Source organism: Bombina bombina, chromosome 2 (assembly GCF_027579735.1).
Source record: "Bombina bombina isolate aBomBom1 chromosome 2, aBomBom1.pri, whole genome shotgun sequence".
In the NCBI taxonomy this organism is placed as follows: Eukaryota; Metazoa; Chordata; class Amphibia; order Anura; family Bombinatoridae; genus Bombina; species Bombina bombina.
In genome coordinates this window covers 495,423,555-495,442,218 of record NC_069500.1, presented here as the reverse complement: position 1 = coordinate 495,442,218, position 18,664 = coordinate 495,423,555, and the positions used below count along the sequence as shown (strand labels likewise).

At 38.3% G+C, this 18,664-nt stretch overlaps 1 protein-coding gene across 4 annotated transcripts in view; it reads left to right on the top strand.

Annotated features, from left to right (window-relative positions):
• Positions 1-2,129: 2,129 nt before the first annotated feature.
• The window catches only part of LOC128649133 (rab5 GDP/GTP exchange factor), a 57,071-nt gene continuing 40,536 nt past the window's right edge, over positions 2,130-18,664 (top strand). Inside the window, exons 1-3 of one of the 4 annotated variants that reach the window (XM_053702219.1) lie at positions 2,136-2,144; positions 2,653-2,882; positions 10,579-10,733. In XM_053702219.1, coding sequence (XP_053558194.1) covers positions 2,659-2,882; positions 10,579-10,733 — 379 coding nt within the window. In that variant the 5' untranslated portion in view covers positions 2,136-2,144; positions 2,653-2,658. Of the gene's footprint in view, positions 2,145-2,174; positions 2,883-10,578; positions 10,734-18,664 lie in introns of those variants that run through there. The other 3 variants (XM_053702220.1, XM_053702221.1, XM_053702218.1) reach the window with 3 other exon arrangements.

Here is an 18,664-nt window from a genome sequence, read left to right as displayed (position 1 = left end):
TTCATGAGAAAGTGTATTACAGGCAATGGGACGTGGTTTCTGAGGATGGTTTGTGGCTGATTACACTTATTACATTTAGTCATGGGTGATTTGTGAATTTGGTGTATCTGGTTTCCTGGGAAGGTGCTGTTCCGGGCTGTTATGTTTGGTTCCAGACACTATTTTGGTAGTTAAAGGGTTAATTAAATTTTACATCACAAAGATTATTGTTCCTAAAAATTTTCTCAATAGTCTCTAACACATCTAGGGTTGCCACCCGCCCCGGTTTCACCGGGACAGTCCCGGTCTGAGGCTCTGTGTCCCGTGTCCCGGAACAAGCCTCAAATGCCCCGGGCTAAGCGCTCCCCTGGCGCAGTGAGCACAGACTTTACAAAATATAAGATGGCCAGAGGAGCGCTTAGCCGGGGTTCCAAAAAAAAAAAAACGGGTAGTCTAGTCTGCAGCCTGCAAGAGAGACGGAGTATGATGAGTGTGACACAGTGGGAGGGGGGAAGAGAGTCGGAGCCGGAGGGGAGTCGTCACATCTTGGACTAAAGATACCAGCCAGGAGGTTGTTGCAACTCAGGTGATGAGGTTTATTTCTTACTGATTTTGTTTATTTTGTTAAGGTAAATGGAGCGCAATTCTTGTTGTATCCAGTAAAGAGGCTAAAGTAAAATAAGCAGCTGACAGAATAATAATACACGGAGTTAAAGCTGTAACAAAACATTTTTAGAAATGTGATTTTTCCATGCTTTAAATTAACTCTGCCACCAACACCTTATTTAACAAGGCAATAACATATATAACTAGTATTACATTTATTTTATATGTTCATTCAAACATAATGGCTTATGGCCATGTGAAGAACAGCCCTTGTGCATTCCGTCCGTGGGCATTTTGCTATAAAGCTATCAACATTCAGAGGAACTCAGATAAGGCCAATGATGAAATTCATTGTTTATGCCTTGAATATTAATGTATTTTGATCTTATGCGCTTCTTATGTTACAGCTTTTTTTTTTTTTTTTAATATTCAGATAGTAAAAAGTACAATTAAATGGATTTTCGGCTTCACCAAATCTAAGGTGCTGCAAATTTAATATAGAAGAACAGCATTAAATAGTGGTAAACCTACAGTTTTTCTCTTTGCAAGGCAACTCCTACCTATGGTTCTCATACTAAAAAACACCCATAGCTGGCCCATTATATATATATATATATACATATATAATATATATACTGTATATATATTATATATATATATATATATATATATATATATATATATATATATAATATAAAAATTTCGTAATAAATATGATGCCGTCAGAAGCCACGCCCCAAAACACGCCCTGAGACACACACCCTCCACGCCCACTTAAAAAGTGTCCAGGAATTTTCTGGGCAAAAGGTGGCAACCCTAAACACATCCCATTATATTTTGGATCAATTTCCTTCATTGAAGGGACACTGAACCCATTTTTTTTCTTTCGTAATTCAGATGGAGAATCAATTTCCTACCTGTTCCGTTCCGGCTTTTACACCGTTAATTGCAACTCATTAGTCTCCCCAAATATGCATTATGCATAGCGTCCCCCATCTGTTTTCGTCTATATACAGTATAACTAAATAACTTATTTCCCTATTTTATAAAAAAAAAAAGAGGGGACATACCATAAGGAATGACAAAATGGGATGCCCAGTGAACCCTGAAAATGAAAAAATTACAACGGACCATAACTTAAAATGTACTGTACATCATTTTCTAACGTAATACAAAATTGTTTGCTATATATCAACTTATGTTACTTTATCTTAACCATTTTACATTTGTATTTTCTTTTTAGTAGCATTATTAAAGCAGAAATGCCTTGGGGACCTAGTATACTGCATCAGACAACCTAGCGAGGGAGCTTCACACAGCTGCTGATAGCTGCGATTCACCTCAGCCGCTGTCTAACGCTCTCTGCTGCTGAAGGGGTTTGTATCATAACTGATTGAACGTTGCGGCAATCTATGAGTTAACGCACCTATCAAGTGGAACACCACGTCATTTCCGATACCGTTCTAGCCTCCCAACTTCTTTTGGATCCTCTGTTTCTATAGTTACTGGCGACTACTTCCGCAATTCATTTCCGGGTTCATAGACCCGGAAGCAACGTCGTAAGTGATTAGAGACACATGACCACTGCACTATTTTTCTTTTTTATATTAACGACGTTTGACTTTGGGGGTGCATGTGTGACTTATATGAATATGTTTATATTTTGGATGTGTCCTAAAAGAAATCGTGTGTAGCTAGATCTTTTCCAGTATGCTGAAATCCAGAGCGGAAACCTGTAACCGCTAATCTTTACCTGTGCCTGCGACGTTGATGGGATGATTAGGCGTACAATGTTATTTTAAACGTTACAGTGATAAACGGCAAGCAAGCACTATATGTTATTGGATATGTGACAACGGGTTAAAACAGATCTATCTTTTACTATCACCTCATCCAAATCAGAGTAAAACCTTATTTTAATGTTCTAAATTATTTCCTGGTAATTGACGTTTTAGGATTGACTACTGGCCATTTGCAACTGTTAGTTGACGCCAGTGGGTACTGAGCCTTATAACAAGCTCAGCACCAAGTGTATTGATACATCTGCCATTGATGTCTTCCCCACAGATCACAATGAGCTTGGCATGCCCTGACCCGGAGCAATCTTCTCCCTATCAGGTTCAGTACCCCTTCCATCATAACCACCACGATGAAATGGCTATCAACTTTCAAGGCTTTCTCTATAAGCCAGAGTTGTGCAGGAAGACATGTGGCTTTTATGGGAACCCAATCTGGCATGGGTACTGCTCCAGGTGCTGGATTGAGCAGAAGCAAAAGGTTCTTTCTAACACAGACAGGTACATACACATTTATTTTCTTTCCTCGTGTAAATTGCACTGCTGAACAATATCAACATGCACAGATGACATAAGAAAACAAGGGGGTATTAAGAGGGCACTAACAAAAGCTAAAGATTCCTATAAAACCACCATAAATAAATTAATACATTTGCAGCAAATAAATTAAAAGGATTTATTATAATATGTCATAAAAAAAGTTTTTTAAAAATAGGGACGCCTCCCTTAAATAAATAAATAACATGCACAACAATAGCTTACTTAATAAATGTAGCTGTATGAAATCAATTTAAATATTCTAAAATATCATGATATACTCCAATAAAAGTCACTTCATAAATATCCATGATATTTTAGAATATTTAAATTGATTTCATACAGCTACATTTATTAAGTAAGCTATTGTTGTGCATGTTATTTATTTAAGGGAGACGTCCCTATTTTTAAAAAACTAATTTTTTATGACATATTATAATAAATCCTTTTAATTTATTTGCTGCAAATGTATTAATTTATTTAAGGTGTTTTTATAGGAATCTTTAGCTTTTGTTGCGCCCTCTTAATAACCCCTTGTTTTCTTGTATCATTATTTATGCTACTTAAGAGGAAGTTGCGTTTTTAAGAGTGGCTTGATCCTTTTTGGTTCAGCGCAATACTATACTCCATAACCTAACAATGCACAGATGACATACAGAGTATTGGGGGCCACATGATCAAGCTCAAAATGGAGCTTGATGCCCCTGTTTCCATGCAAACTGTTCAGCTGCTCCATAACTGATTTGCTGCCTCTGAGGCTGCAGTCTGCCCAATCCTATACGATCTAGTTGATTGACACCCCCTGCTAGCAGCCGATTGGCCGCAAATCTGCAGGGGGCGGCATTGCACAAGCTGTTCTGGTGAACTGCTTGTGCACAATGTTAAATGCCGACAGCTTATGCTGTCGGCATTCAGCGTTGTCTGTCGAACATGATACACTACAGCGTATCATGTCGGACAGACATTGATAAATCGGCCCCTTGGTATTTTATAGTAAAAACATGCAAATATTTTAATATAAATGTGAGCGTGTGTTTCTAATTAAATTGTCAGTTATGTGACAATGCTTTAAAGTGAAGGTCAATTTTGACGAATTAGTGCCCGGTTTTTAATAATCCTATTAAAAACATGGGCACTTTAATTCATCAAAATTGACATTTCCAGCGTTTTCTTCAAAAACGTACCTTTTAATCCTGAAAGCTGTTCCATCGATTCCCCCGGCCGTCGGAAGCCCCTGCTTACGTCAGAAATGACGAATCCCGCTTCCTACAATCACAGCTTCCCCCTCCCCAGGGGGATCATGGCCTGAGGGAATGCTGTGATTGTATGAAGCTGGATTTGTCATTTTGGACCCGCTAAGAGGGCTTGCGACGGGTGGAGGAAGCGCTGCAGCAGCTCTCCAGATTAAAAGGTACATTTTTGAAGAAAACGCTTGAAATGTCAATTTTTATGAATTAAAGAGCCCTTGTTTTTAATAGAATTATTAAAAACCGGGCACTAATTTATCACACTTGACCTTCACTTTAATGTTATATTAAAAAAGTGAACAGACAAGCCAGTATAAACATTAATTTAAAAGGACATGAATCCCCAAATTTTTCTTTCATTATTTAGATAGCATGTGATTGTATACCAATTGACGACTATTATCAAATTTGCTTCATTCTCCTGGTATTCTTTGTTGCAGGAGGAGCAATGCTCTACTTGGAGCTAACTGGACACATCTGGGGAACCAATGACGAGGCATTTATGTGCAGCTACCAATCAGCAGCTAGTTCCCAGTAATGCATTGCTGCTCCTGAGCCTACCTAGGTATCAGTTTTAAGTAAGGATACCAAGAGAACTAAGCAAATTAGATAGTAGATGTAAATAGGAAATTTGTTTAAAATCATTTGCTCTGTCTGAATCATGAAAACCATGAACATTTATTTTGGGTTTTATGTCCCTTTTAAATAAAGCCATAAAAAACTGCTTGGCCCAGTTTTTTTTAAGTTACATTAGAACTTGTTTAATCTTTCATGGCAGTTGATCTGGGAAGCTACAACCCAATAAATCTGCCATTAGTGGTTGGGATGCTACTATAGTGAATTATGTTCCTGAAACAAGTTCATGAATGACAATCCGTATTATTTCTTGAGAAACAGACCTTGGCAAACTATTTAAATTATTTTATATGAGGAAGTGGAAACATAGATAAATATAATTTAGTTGATGTGACATAATTGGATTTTGCAAAGGGTTTGATACATTGCAACATGACAGTTGTTTAGAATGAAGGGACTGGGAATAGTTGCTATTATTAGTGCATGGATAGATTTCTAGTTTGAAAGACAGACAATAAAGATTTGAATTAAGTGGAGTCCTTCAAAGATTAGTGTTGGTTCCATTATATTTTTTAAGAATTTATAAAATATTATTGAGGAAGGATTAGACCGTACTTAAAGTGAATGTCAAGTTTGATGAATCAGTGTCCGTTTTTTAAAAAACCTATTAAAAACAGGGGCACTTTCATTCATCAAACTTTACATTTCACTTGTTTTGTTAAAATACCTTTAAATCTTGAAAGTTGCTCCAGCGATTCCCCCTCCTGCCGATAGTCACTTCATACGTCGGCAATGACGAATACAGCATCCTCCAATCACGCCCCCCCCCCCCCCCCCCCCGGGGAATCATTGTCTGAGGCAACACCGTGATTGGAGGAAGCCAGATTCTTAATTTTTGACATATGAAGAGGCTTGCGGGGGAAGCGCTGGATCGGCTTTTAAGATTAAAAGTTAAGTATTTTAACAAAACGAGTGAAATGTAAAGTTTGAATGAAAGTGCCCCTGTTTTTAATAGAGTTTTTAAAAACCAGGCACTGATTCATCAAACTTGACATTCACTTGAATTGTGTAAGGTGATTAGGTCAGAGCTAGATATAATTGTCCTGCAAGTGGGCATGCAAAAAAATAAAATAAATTGTTGCTAAATTGCAATGAAATTTAATAATGATAAATGTTAGATTTTTATTTTATTTTAGAAGCACAAATATTAATCATATTGGGCAAGACTTGGTTAAACAGTGGCTAACAGCTTAAAAACAAAGGGCAATGTCAGACAACAGCTTCTTAGGCAAATTAGCACATACAAAAAGCGTCATGGGTGCACAAGAATACAAGCTTAAAGGGACATTACCCATATGCTAAATCATTTGAAACTGATGCAGCATAACTGTAAAAAGCTGACAAAAAAAATATTTTACCTCACAAACTCCTCAGCTCAGCAGAGTAAGTTCTGTGTAAAAAGTTATAATTCAGCTGCTGCCCAGCTGCAGGTAAAAAAAAAATAAAGAAAGGAACAGCAGCCCATCAGCAGTGCTGAGGTCATGAACTCTTTTACTGTGATCTCATGAGATAAACCAAATATGGAAATAACATGAGTGCACGAGGCTCAATCCCTTAGCTGTCCCGGGACAGGCATACTGATTTGCTGCTTAGAAGTCCTTTACAATGGAATGTGGCTACTGAGGAACTTTTGAAGTAAAATATCTTTCTTTTTTACATAGAGATGTTCAGGTGATATTTTCTAGTCAGCTTTTTACAGCTATGCTGCATCACTTTCAAGTGTTTCAACATTTAGGTATCATGGCCCTTTAACTCTGTCAGATCTCACTTTGAGAAGAGTGCAGTTTTGGTGACCAGTTATTTAAAAGGTACACTGCAGAACTATAAAGGGTTCAGGTAACAACTATGAATATAACAAAAGGAATGGATCTTTTAAAGGGACACTGACACTTTCATGATTCAGATAGAGCATGCCATTTTAAGCAACTTTTTAATTTACACTTATCAATTTTTCTTCATTCTTTTGTTATCTTTATTTAAAAAGCAAGAATATAAGTTTAGATGCCGGCCCATTGTAGGTGAACAACCTGGGTTGTTCTTGCTGATTGGGGGATAAATTCACCCACCAATTAACAAGTGCTATCCAGCATACTGAACCAAAAATTGGCTTGCGCCTTAGCTTAGATGCCTTCTTTTTCAAATAAAGATAGAAAGAGAACGAAGATAAATTGATAATAGGAGTACATTAGAAAGTTGCTTAAAAGTGCATGCTCTATCTGAATCAGGAAAAAAATGTGGGTTCAGTGTCCCTTAATGCTATAAGAAGAGGTGAGACAAACTGGGACATCTCTTAAGAAGTTTTATATTTACTTCTATTTTAGGTCTCTATGTTGAGTAGTTTAAGAGTAATCTAACTGTGCAATGTAATAATGGAGGCGGTAGCAATTGCCAATAAAATAACTTTAAAAAGGACCAATATATTAAATGCAAAAGCATTCGTGAAATCATTATTTCGCTGTTTTTTATTCCCGAAACAGGAATAGAGGATCTATATATGTTTAACTTAATGGACTTTTTGTTTTCTTTCAACCTCACCTTACTTAAATCACTTAGGTTGTCTGTAACCACTAATCTGCAGATCACAAACATATTTGATAAAAGTGAAACAGAGTTGTTGCTATTTAGGATGTTTTTTAAAACTGTATGTACATTGTGGTAAAGATCTTTTTGAAGGTGAAGGGTTTTAAAAGTATACTATATTAAACGGTTAATAAATCCCAATTACTTAAAGGGACAGCGTACACCTATATTCATATAACTGCATGTAATGGACACTACTATAAAGAAGAATAGGCACAGATACTGATCTAAAATTCCAATATAAAACCTTTTAAAAACTTACTTAGAAGCTCCCAGTTTAACACTGTTGATGAGGTCAACTGGGACACCCACTGAAAGGGTCTGGGTAAACAAAAAGAGCAGATAATCCCCACCTCCCCCTTCCCTGCAAATGAAAAGACAGATAACATAAACTGGAACCAGCAGGAGTCTGTAAACGCATGTATACATCTGACACTGTGGGGCTTGGTTAGGAGTCTGAAAATTAGCACAATGTTCTTAAAAAAAATAAGCAAAACTATACATTTTTATAAAAACACTCCTAGATGGGCTATATAAATGAATCTACAAAACATTCATGCAAAGAAAAATCTAAAGTACAATGTTCTGTATTATATATATATATATATATTATTCATATTTTTGTTGTCGTACTATGCGCACATTTGAAACTCAGAAATTAAATGACGTACGTTGGATACTAACACTGAAGCTTCCTATTAGAAATGGTTAAGGTAAACCAGCTGCAGAAAGTCTCTCCTAAAACTTTGGCTCCTAAAGGGACTTTTAACCCCCAAAAAATCTTTCATGATTCAGATAGGACATTCAATTATAAACAACTTTCCAATTTACTTCTATCATCAAATTTTCTTGTTATCTTTTGTTGAAAAGCAGGTATGTAAGCTCAGGAGTGTGCACGTGTCTGCAGCACTATATGGCAGCAGTTTTGCAACAATGTTATACATTAGCAAGAGCCCTAGATGGCAGCACTATTTCCTGTCATGTAGTGCTTCAGGCACGTGCATGCTACCTACCTAGGTATCTCTTCAACAAAGAATAACATGAGAATGAAGCACATGTGATAATAGAAGTAAACTGGAAACTTTTTTTTTAAATTGTATCCTCTATCTGAATAATGAGAGAAACATTTTGGGTTTTATGCCCCTTTAACTGTTTGGAAGTCTCACATGGTTGGGTGTTCTGTGTTTTATTTTGGGAAGTGGGGAAAACATACGGCTACTGAAACGTTATGTAACAGAAAGCAGCCACTTCATGCATCTTGTTTGTTAATATACTGACCTTGTAATAATGCTGCACAAATACAGCCTTGTTTGTTAATATACTGACCTTGTAATAATGCTGCACAAATACAGCCTTGTTTGTTAATATACTGACCTTGTAATAATGCTGCACAAATACAGCCTTGTTTGTTAATATACTGACCTTGTAATAATGCTGCACAAATACAGCCTTGTTTGTTAATATACTGACCTTGTAATAATGCTGCACAAATACAGCCTTGTTTGTTAATATACTGACCTTGTAATAATGCTGCACAAATACAGCCTTGTTTGTTAATATACTGACCTTGTAATAATGCTGCACAAATACAGCCTTGTTTGTTAATATACTGACCTTGTAATAATGCTGCACAAATACAGCCTTGTTTGTTAATATACTGACCTTGTAATAATGCTGCACAAATACAGCCTTGTTTGTTAATATACTGACCTTGTAATAATGCTGCACAAATACAGCCTTGTTTGACCACAGTGTGTTCAGTTTTGGGGCAAGCTTGTTAGACAGCAATGGACATTTGCTTGCTGGGCTAGACCAAGTAAATCCGTACTGGAGTTATAGAGCTTAATATTTAAAGTGATAAGACATCCCTGTAGTTTACAGGGGGGGGGGAGTTAGTCGTCAAAAAAGTCTAACTTTCTACTTATCTGTTGAAATTTCATACTAGTTTGAATATTTCCAGCCCTGTATGTGTAATGTACATTTTATATTAACTTCAGAGTTTAAAGGGATAGGAAAGTCAAAAATAAACTTGCATGATTCAGAGCATTTTATTTTAAGAAACTTTTAAATTCACTTCTATTTTCAAATGTGCTTCCTTCTCTTGGTATCCCTTGTTGAAAAATAATACACACATCCTACACTAGTGGGATCTAGTTGCTGATTGGTGCCTGTACACATTTGTCTCTTGTGATTGGCTAACTAGATGTGTTCATCTAGCTGCCAGTGGAGCAATGCTGTTCCTTCATCAAAGGATAACAAGATAATGAAGCAGATTTGATGACGTAAGTACATTAGAAAGTTTTTTTAAAATTGTATGTTCTATCCAAATCTTTAAATAGAATTTTGGGGTTTTCTGTCCTTTTAAGTTCTGAGGCAAAAAAAGTGAAATTGTATATATAACATGAAGATCATTATTAACGTCTTCAGTACAAAAGACAACACAATTCTATCCTTTGCTTTCCTTTTTGTAGGCAGAAGGTGACGCCATGTTACCTCCTGCAGCAGCTGACCTTTTCTTGCTAAGTAGAAGAAGTATGAGGAGTTATCCCCTAGAATGCAGGTGATCACTGTAATAAAACGGCAATCACCCTGCTTTACATAGAAGGGAGCTCTTTATTTTCAATGAGTGGCCAGATCACCCTCTAATTTGCAGGTGATCATTTTGGTACATAGCCTATATTGTCTTTACTCAGTAAATGTAGTAACTTGTGCTAATCGTGCAACATGCACAAATCTGGAACAGATGTGGCTGCTAGTGACCCACAGGTAGAGCAGATCCAGAGAGAATGCCCCTGGAGCACATTGACACATGTTTTACTGTCTCCATCACTTGCTTTTGGCTAAGGAGACCCAACTGGAAGTTGGCCACAGTCCATAATCAATACAGTGCAAATATTCAGTTGGGGCAAAACCCCCACTACTGAATTTTGAATAGGTAGAAATAGAACGAACACTGATAGAAATCAGAGGTTGTGTGTATGTTGCGGGATATTCCCAAAGACTTCTGGGAAGTTATTACATAAGTGGCTATACACAGGGTACTCAACATGCATGTATTCATTCACATTTGTGCACCAATTATGCTAATGGGTATTTTGTAACATGGTTTTGTCTTTTCATAAGTTTTAACATGTTCCTTATGTTAATTTGAAGTCTGTTGAAATATATAGAATCAAAATTTTAGCACCACATTTCAGGCATTGCACAAGTGTCCCGCTGAAACAAGAGAAGGAAAGTAAATTCAATTTGAAGAAAAGAACAGATCTAGCCGGAGAGGGGATCAATTGCACAAACTCTAAATGTTCTCCCTGTGGCCAATCATCCAAAACATACTATACATCAGATGATCCACGTAAGTACCCCAATCGTATGAGAAACAACAAAATGTAGCCCCGTTGCATTATTGTTAACTTTGACAATCACTTCCGCATTTCAGTCACAGATTTGTTATTTTAACAATGCACTGTTGCTTTCTGGTGTGCTATGAACACTTAGTTTTTATCCTAGAATGAGAACTGCCTCATTTGCTGATATAAAAAATACTAAGTAATCCAAAGCAGAAATGATTAATATTTATCAGCTAAGGAAAGTTAAAGTTATTGTATGAACCAAGGAGAGGGGGATTTTATATATTTACAACATAATTAAATAAATAATAATATATATCTTGGTTCACACAGTTATTACCAGATGACAACCTGGGGGATAACAGAATTTGAGCCCCCCCCCCTTTTTTAAATGTAAAAGTTGGCTCCTCTGATTCCTAGTTTTGTCCTCTTATCACAAGACAGACAGGGCTATGTCCCACTCTTCTACCCTTTAGAGCTACGTTTCCTGTGCTGGGTCAGTGTGGGCTGCCTGGACAGGCTTTTTCACAGGCTAAGGGCAGGTGGATTGTTTTATAGTTAGCTCCCCAATGTTTGCAAGGGCACTGTTATCTTTCTTCAGGATTCAGGGTGTGTGAGGTCATGCAGTTTGTGTCTTAGGTTGATGGCAGCCTTCATTCGCAATCGCTGGTCACCACGAAATAAGCAGTTTTTTCCTTTAAAATCACTAAGTCCTTTATATTGTAAAGCTATATTTGCTGCAGTTCTCACACAGTTACATAAAGGAACGCTAAAGTCAAAATAAAATTTTAATTATTCAGATAGAGCACACAATTTCATACAACTTTACAATTCACTTCCATTATCAAAATGTTCACAATATTTCTATGTGTCCACTTTCTGAAGCCCCAGCTCCTATTTAGCATATTGAGCATATGTAAGAATTCACAATTTATACCTATATGCATTTTGTGATTGGTTGATGGCTGTCACATGATGCCAGTGGAAGGAAATGGGACTAACTTGAGAAAAAAATCTACTACTTATTTGAAATTCAGACTAAGAGCTTTTGTCTCATTATTATGCATTTGCTGATTATGCAATTCTACTTTTAAGTGTATGTCTGTTTTTAAATGGAGGTGCCCCCTCGGATACCAGGCATCTTTATGGTCTCAACAGACAGCAGTTATTTTCCTTTATAATTTTATATATTATCTTATCTTGGCTCCCCTGGTAATACTTACCAGTGAGACTCCCTCTCCAGAGGGGCGTGGACAGAATTATCCACTCCCCTCATTTACCATAAAAGGTTGTAGTAGGCTCCAAGGCAGAACGCTGTGTGATCTGCGTTCTTATCGCAGAAATTGAAGGGTCTCTGCAGAAAGAACAACAGTGGCAGTTAAAAATTTTTTTGCCTGCACTTTTAATTTCTGCCTGCGGGTGTCACTGTTCCATTCTATCTCAATGGAAATATTTGCTACGTTCCTCTCTTTTCACTCTCTCAGTTCCTGATCTCCAGTGCGGTACAGGGTAAAAGCACATTGCAGAAAAGGTAAGTCAGGGCTTAACAAATGTATTCTAGGAGTGTAGGAGCCAACCAAAATACTTAGACAGATTTTTTTTTGTTCTTTAATAAGTGTCTGTGTATGGTGTGGGTGTGTATATGGTGTGGGTGTGTATATGGTGTGGGCGTGTATATGGTGTTTGTGTATGGTGTGGTGTGTGTGTGTGTTGGTATGGTGTATATATGGTGTGTGTGTATATGGGGTGTGTATATGGTGTGTGTGTGTGTGTGTGTGTGTATATGGTGTATATGGGGTGTGTGTGTATATGGGGTGTATGTGGTGTGTGTGTGTATATGGGGTGTGTATATATGGGGTGTATGTGGTGTGTGTGTGTGGATGTGGTGTGTGTGTGGATGTGGTGTGTGTATGAGTATGTGGTGTGTGGTATGTGGTGTGTGTGTGTATGTGGTGGTGTGTGTGTGTGTGTATATTTTGTGTGTGTGTGTGTTCAACCCCAGATCAGTCCTTTCCTGTTTCTGAAAACTTGAAATCTATATATTTAAACGTCTTTTCAAAGCTAGATAAACAGTCTGTTGTTCCTAATAAAATATATAAGAATTTTCCTGCGGAAAAGACTTTGCATACCTAATTTGTTTCCCTTTCTAAAATTGATGCTGCAATCGCTATGCTCTCAAAAAAAAAGAAGATTCATCCTGTGGATGATGCAGTATGATTTAAAGATGTCATGGGTAAAAAAATGGAGCAAATTTTAAAGAGACTTTATTTTCAACAAGGGGACTTTTTTATCCTCTGCTTTCTCTTTTTTTTAGTTCTACCCTAAAAGCTACTGAGGTTTGGTCTTCTAACTTGTCTAACGCTTTGCAAGAAAATGAAAATGTAACCTCCTTTTCTTTCAGATTTAACAATGGTTACTTCCTTCTGCTTATCAGCCTCTGCCAATATTTTGGAACTTAACGCTAAATCCATGGCTACTGCAAATCTTGTAAGAAGGGCCCTATGGCTACGACATTAGGAGGCAGACCCAGGTTCCAAGATGAATTTGCCGAGTCTTCCCTTTGAAGGGAATATGTTGTTTGGCAAGCAATTAGAAGCACTGATATCTAAAAGATCTGGAGGTAAGAGTCCTTTTCTCCCAAAGGTTACCAGAGGCCGTAGAGGGTTTTCTTTTGCCCACAGGCAACCTGGTCAGTATCAAAATTTTTCAGTCTAGAAAACTATGACGGTGGGTCACCCCAGAACTGGCCACTAGGAGGAAGGCTACACCATTTCAGGAAGGTCTGGGTATCCACTATATCAGACCATTGGGTTTTGGAAATTCTTCTATCGGGGTGTCATCTGGAGTTCAAAAAGCTCTGCCATGCTTGGTAAAATCTCCACTCCCCAGAGATCCTGTAAAACTGAAGGTACAGTAATTCACGAGTTTATCACCAAACTTTTGTACGACGGTGTTATCCAACAGGTATCAATTCAAGCTCAAGACCAAGGGTTCTGTTTCTGGTAAAAAAGGACGGTTACTTTTCTGAAAGTTCAAAGCTTCAAGATGGAGTCTGTTCTTTCAGTAATCAATCTCATCCTTTCAAGAACCTATTTGCTTTCAGTAGACCTCAAGGATGCATACTTCGAAATTCCCATTGCAGAAATGCACAGAAAGTTAGTTTATTTTTCGGTCGGAGACCGCCATTTTCAAATTTCAGCTCTTCCCTTAAGAATCTCTACTGCTCCAGCAGAACTTTGCATCAGAGGGTTATTCTTCATCCATTATCTAGATGATATTCTCCTGGCGAATTCACCTCAACAGGCCTATGCTCACAGAGCCATCCTACTGAAGTTTCTTCATGATCACGGCTGGAACATACATTTCCAGAAGAGCCAGCTTCGACCCAGTCAGTGTGCCAGGAATCAGACTGAGACGAGAAGTGCAAAAATAATCACGCCTTTATTAATAACAAAAAATAATAAAAAGACCACAAGTCAAATAACAAGCCAGGAGTCAAAGCCAGAGCTGGTAGTCAGACGATCCGGAACAAGGAGAACAGCAGAGTCAGGAACAAGCCAGGGATCAGGTACCAGAAGGGACGTCCGACTAGAGAGGTAATCCACAGGAACTGGAACACAGGAACTCATAAACAGGTCTGAGACAACGCAAGGGCAAAACATATTGAACCCCAGAGGCCCTTTAAATAATAAGTGATGACTTCACAATTCTGAGACTGCAACCTGTCTCACACAGATGATGTTCACCAGTCTGGCCATAAGAGGGCATGCAGGAAATTAGCAGCATTACACACTCTGTACCAGATTCAGTAAGAGAGGTGAGTAAAATGGCTGCCAGCAGCACATGGCAAACAAAGCAGGGAAAAAACACTGACTGTCAGGAACTAGTGTTCCTAGGAGCACAGTTCAACACTCAAAAGGAGATTGTTTCTCTTCCCGATGCTCGCATCAAATTTCTTCTGAAATATTTTCAGCTCTTTCGTCATGTCAGTGGATGAAACTTCTGGGGCATATGTCCCCAGTAATTAACATGGTGAGATGGGCAAGGTGGAGAATGCGCCCATTTCAGATACTTTCTATAGAGATTCGAAAGAGGCAAAGGCCTATCCCAGCACATCAGAATACCTGCAAGTCTGAGAATATCCCTCCTTTGGTGGTTAAAGATCAAGAACCTATCAAAGTGACTTCCTCTTCAAAAACTGGACTGTATCCTTGTACAGACGGATGCCAGCAAGACCAGATGGGGGAGCACATTGCCAAGGCAAATTCGCTCAAGGAACATGGAAGAAACAATTGCAGTCTCTTCTATCAAACATGCTGGAGATCAAGGCAGTCTTCTTGGCTCTTCGTGCCTTTCAGCAACTACTAATAGGAAAGGCGGTGAAAATCCTCAGACAACAGGACAGCTGCAGCTTATCTACAATTTCAAGGAGGAACAAGGAGTTTAGCTGCCTTAAAGGAGGTGTCTCCAATCTTCAAGTGGGCCCAACACCATATTCAGTTCCTCTCTGCAGTCCATGTTCCAGGATCAGAGAATATTCAGGCAGATTACTTGAGCAGAAGTCAAATTCTTCCAACGCAACTAAACAGGTGGCTGTTTCAAAGGATAGATCTCATGATCTCTGCCTTGAATCATCAAGTTCCAAAGTTTTTCATCCGTTACCCAACTCCTCTTTCCATGGGAGTAGATGCCTTTCTTTACAAATGGTTTTACCATCTCATCTATGTGTTAACTCCAATCCCTCTCATTCCGAGACTATTAAAGAGGATTCTTCTGGAGTCAGCAACATTCATTGTTATCCTTTCCTTCTGGCCTCGCAGACCTTGGTTTCCTCTGGTACACAAACTGGCGATTCAACCTCCATGGCATCTCCCAGTCTCCTGGGACATGCTGAACCAGGAACCAGTAATTCATCCAAATCCACAACAATTGAAGCTAGTGGCCTGGTTCCTGAGATCTACAGACTGCAACAAATGTTTCAGCACCCGTTATTCAGACACTTATACAAGCCCGAAAGGGAATTACTTCTAAGGCATACTATCACATATGGGACATTTTCTCATCATGGATGATTACACACCATATTTACACTAATTGATTTTCTACACAATGGTTTTCTTCAGGGTCTTAGTGCTAGAACTCTTAAAATTCAAATTTCTGCAATTTCTGCCATATCTGGGATAAGGTGGACTCGGGATCCGTTGAATTCAATTTTTTTAAGCTTTGGCCTATATCCGTCCACGATTGTTTGTTGTTCCTAAGGGCCCTCGTCAGGGTCAAGCTCAATCAAGATCGTCAATTTCTGGCTGGATTGTGCAGGCTATTAGGCAGAGCCTATAAACAAAAAGGGGAACAGGTACCTGAAGAGATTAAGGCTCATTCCACTAGGGCTGTATCAACCTCTTGGGCACTTCAAGCTGATGCTTCTCCTGAAGAAATCTGTCAAGCTGCAGTTTGGAATTCTTATAACACTTTCATCTCTCATTATAAATTAGATGTTCGTCAGTCTGCTGCTGCCAAATTTGGCCATAAAATATTATCTTCTGTTGTAATAGAATACAATTAGAAGTTTTTTTGCAGTATTTCCTTTTTTGTTATGATTTTATTTCCCACCCTTTCTTATATCTGCTTTGTATTCTCTTACTGGCCCTTACCCTGGGTAATATTTATAAGGCTCCCTCCCTTGCTTGGTTCACTTTTTCTTTCCTAAGATATGGTAAGTCCATGGCTTGAGTAATTACTATTAGGAATATCACTCCTGGCCAGCAGGAGGCAAAGAGCACCACAGATAAACTGCTAAGTATCACTCCCTTACCCACAACCCCCAGTCATTCTCTTTGCCTTTGGTGCATGGAGGAGGTAAAGTTTAGGTATCTGAAGAAAAATTTTGATTTCATCTAAAAGCTAGTTTTGGGGTATAGCCAAATTCAACGTCATTCCTTGCAGTCGGGTAGTGGTGGCTTTAAAGCAGGTAGGAACTTGTAAAGAGGTACTTACTGAGTTTTTCTAACAATTGCTGCCCTAGTTTAGAACTAGTTGGCTACTCTGTTCTTTCTTTTTCAAAGGTCTCTGTGAAGAACTGTGTTTTCTTATACCTTGTAACTGTCTACATGCTGGACAGCAGAGCAGGTAAGTGATTTTTCTTCCAGTTGAGGAGACCATGCACTTAACAAATTAAGACACTGCTTTTTTTATTGGGACATAGATAATCCTGTTGTATGGGTTGCACTGGGGCATGAAGCAGGCACTGTAGCATGTGTGATACTAACATTTAAACTTTTTTAAAAGAAAGGGTAACAATTTTTTATTAGGCTTTATTTTCTGACACATTTTCTTGATAAAACTATTCAAGTTTAAACTGAAAATAAGGCTGAATTTTCTATTTCAGCAGCTTATTCATTTCCCCTTTGCTTTAAAATAAACAATGCAACATTTTAAACTGTCTGGTTTGAAAATCCTTTTTTTTTGGTACTCTGTGTACAAGGAAGCTATTTTTAGTGCCTCTCAGTAATTTTAGCTCGGCAGTTGCGGTCACATGACCGGCTTTACTTCATAACGTTTCTGAGGAAAAAGTTGTTGTTCTCCATTTCTGGGTGATCTGGTATTAATTGGTAGCGGTAAAGCACCTCAGTAATTGAGGTGTGGGGTTGCCTGAGGGGTATTTTAGAAGTTTATTTAATGTTTCTGAAATGTTTTTTTCTTAACTTTTCTCACAATTTTAGCTGTGGATTGATCCTAATTTTGGATAAAATTTTAAGTGCATTTTTTCCTTAGCTTATTTTAATTGAATATTAAAGTCTTTGAAACTTATCTGTACAAGTTTATTTACTGTTTCACAACATGTCTGATATGGAGCAAGAGCCTGCTTACATGAATTCATGCTTATTATGTTTAGATGCACAAATTGCAGCTCCTCTACAATTTTGTTCATGTGTCAAAAAAAACCTTGCAAAATAAAGGTAAAATGTTTGAGCCTAATGTCTCTCAGGATGATGCTGTTAAAATGATACCTCATCTTTCCCCTGCTACGTCCCAAGCCTCAATGGCGTCACATGCAGTGCCCTGCAGTTCCTCTGTTTATTTAAAAGCAGAAATTGCTGCCCAGGTATCTTCAGCGGTATTTGCAAGAGGAAATCTAGAAATTCAGAAAGGTGCCTGTCCTCAGTTCTGCTTCCCAAGTTGCCCTTTCTCATAAGTCTGATGAGGAAGATGCATTGGGACTTTCTGAGGGTGAAATCAAAGATTTGGACAGTATAATTCTTTCTTCTGAGGTGGTATCCTTCAGATTTAAGCTTGAACACCTTTGTGTATTGTTAAAGAAGGTTTTAACTACTTTAAATGACTGATACCCCTGTCGTCACTCCTAAGAAATCTAGTAAACTTAATAGTTTCTTTGATGGACCTTCCACTTTGGAGGTTTTTCCTGTGCCCGGACCATGCTAGGTAGATTCTCACAGGAATGGGAGAAACCAGGGGTGTGTCTTTCTCAGTCTCCCATTTTTAAGAAAATGTTTCCTTTCGAGGACTCCATTAAAGACCCTTGGTATACTGTACCCAAAGTTGAAGGGGCCATTTCCACTCTGGCTAAGAGAACCACTATTCCTATTGAGGATAGCTGCTCTTTTAAGGATCCGATGGACAAGAAGCTGGAGGGCGTTATGGTTGAAATCTTGGTCTGCGGACGTTTCCTTTAAAGTCAAGCTTCTGGCGATTCCTTACAAGGGCAAAACCTTGTTTGGACCCGGATTGGCAGAAATTATCTCTGATATTACGGGTGGAAATGGGTCTTTTCTACCTCAAGATACGAAGAATAGGCCTAAAGGACATCAGAGTAATTTTCATTCCTTTCATAACTTCAGGCAAAGCCTTCCCCTTCTTCCAAGCAGGAACTATCCAAGTCTTCTTGGAAACCCAATCAGTCTTGGAACAAGGGGAA